This window comes from Etheostoma cragini, chromosome 9, assembly GCF_013103735.1.
Source record: "Etheostoma cragini isolate CJK2018 chromosome 9, CSU_Ecrag_1.0, whole genome shotgun sequence".
Classification (NCBI taxonomy): domain Eukaryota; kingdom Metazoa; phylum Chordata; class Actinopteri; order Perciformes; family Percidae; genus Etheostoma; species Etheostoma cragini.
In genome coordinates this window covers 29423595-29425697 of record NC_048415.1, presented here as the reverse complement: position 1 = coordinate 29425697, position 2103 = coordinate 29423595, and the positions used below count along the sequence as shown (strand labels likewise).

General features: G+C 36.6%; 1 protein-coding gene across 4 annotated transcripts in view; it reads left to right on the top strand.

Annotated features, from left to right (window-relative positions):
- Positions 1-1382, top strand: part of rfc4 (replication factor C (activator 1) 4) — a 25598-nt gene extending 24216 nt beyond the window's left edge. For 3 of the 4 annotated variants that reach the window (XM_034881467.1, XM_034881466.1, XM_034881464.1), the window contains exon 11: positions 1046-1382. In XM_034881467.1, coding sequence (XP_034737358.1) covers positions 1046-1141 — 96 coding nt within the window. In that variant the 3' untranslated portion in view covers positions 1142-1382. The remainder of the gene's footprint in view (positions 1-1045) is intronic. The other variant, XM_034881465.1, reaches the window with a different exon arrangement.
- The last annotated feature ends 721 nt before the right edge of the window (positions 1383-2103 follow it).

The following is a 2103-nucleotide window of genomic DNA, read 5'->3' as shown; positions in this document are numbered from 1 at the left end:
GCAGTTCTGAAGGCAAAAGGGGGTCCAACCCGTTACTAGCATGGGGTACCTAATAAAGTGGCCGGTGAGTGTACGTATAGCAACATTTTTATTTTAACAGTTTTTAACGTTTTTCAATTGATTGCAGTAAATGTGGTCAAGAAATTACCCGGGACTCCATCTGGAAAATTAATCGCGATTTCGTGTTTTTGACCCTCTGAATTTACCGTATGATACACCCCGGCATGAGATGGTACGGTTGACATGGGACGCTCCAGTCTGCAGCCATACCTATCTCAGTTATAGGGCCAGATGCGTTTTTTTCTTCTATGGCACCACCTAGTTATGGATATATGTATGCACATTTAGTTTCCCACAGTCTATACCCCCCTTAAAGTTTCACTTGTATAACTTGTACGGTGTCGGCTGCAGTCTAACTTTTATACCAGAAGAAGAATATAAACCAAGAGGGTTCCACAGCTCCGCTGGAGATGTGAGCTGTTTTGCTGGCAAACGTCTTTAGATTTTGGATATCATAAAATGGCTCAAGTGTTGTCTTTTCCTAGTTTACTAGGCGGCATCACATTAAGGTCATGTCATTTTCTGAACTAACCAGACTATTTTAGATGTTGTATTATTTGCCTTTACCCACTTAGGCATTTTATCCACATTACTAATTATTTATCACAAATCTCATTGTGTAAATATTAGCACCTATTGTCACAATAATCATAATCTATACCGTATCAATGCAATATAGACATTGAGGTCTTTGGTCAAAAATATTGTGATATTAGATTTCTTAGATCTCATACTCATCTATTTTAATCGGTAAGGTAGAGGCAAAATTTAATAAGAAGTATCTGGGGTTTTACAAAAATAATCCAATATACACAAGTCAATAATTTCACTGATTTTGTTTAATTTTTTTTTTTATTTTTTTTTTTGTTGAAATACAACTAAAAAAAACACTCTGATGGGGTCATGTAAAAGTTAATGTCCTTCAGATGGACTTACTCCTTTTTTATAAAGCCTCAGTTTATGCTTGTTTTCCTCTCTGTTTCAGGTTGTCAGTAAGTGCCTGTCAGATGGTGCAGATGAGTACCTGCAGATGTTAAGTCTGTGTTCAGTCATCATGCAGCATGCCTCCCAGAACAACTAAAACTTAGCAAAACAGCATACTCTGCCCTGGGATAGTACAGCTTTTAGCAGGAGCGATAACTGAGACATCGGCACTTCTCTTGGATTCACTTTGTTCACAGTTGCAGGTTTGGACGTCCACCAGTAGATGACCAAATAATATTGATGTTGTTTAATTTTACAGACCACAGCTGTCAAAGTGTTTCTCTACCCAAAACTGTCTCCCTCCTCTTACTTCAATAAATAAGACCCAATCGTGTGAACATGCTTTCAAAAATGTCACTGTTAAATCAACCATCGTATGTCTCTTTATTCATTTTATTTTATGTAACTACTTATTAATATATCTTTCAGCACTCTTTGCATTTTGGGAAAGTATTAATACATTTTGTATTAAATGTTTTAAATTTTCACTATTTCCTTGAAGTCTTTGCTCATGATTAGGGCATACACTAGTCCACAGTAAGTAACTTCAAAAAATGTATTATCTGACCCAGTCTCAAAACTAATCCAACTCAGCATGAATTATTTCAGGAATACTTCTAAGCTTCACATTTCTCTCTCTGCCAACCTAATCAGCTGCATTGTCATCAGCTTAATGTGGGCGTTTACTCCTTCAGTTATACAACGAGATTTGCCTTGATCCCCATAAGCTATCGCGTTGTTGCATTAAAAACGTTAAATCTGTTCTGCTGTCAATTGTCATTTCAGGCTAAACCGATTCAACCCTTTTCCACCCTATTCACCTCCAATTCTCATTATTCCCAGCACCAAGGGTTCCTTCATCAAAAGCCCCTCATCACATCCATCCAGATGTTATGGCTTCATTTGTCCCTTTAGCCAAGTTAGAAGTCAGATGTGTAATATATTGTTTTTTTCTTTTTTATAATTCAATATTATACAAAACATCTTACAGATTCTTTATGTCAAGCTAAAATGTACAATTACATTTTAGCCATCAAACACTGATGCATCACCAAGCTC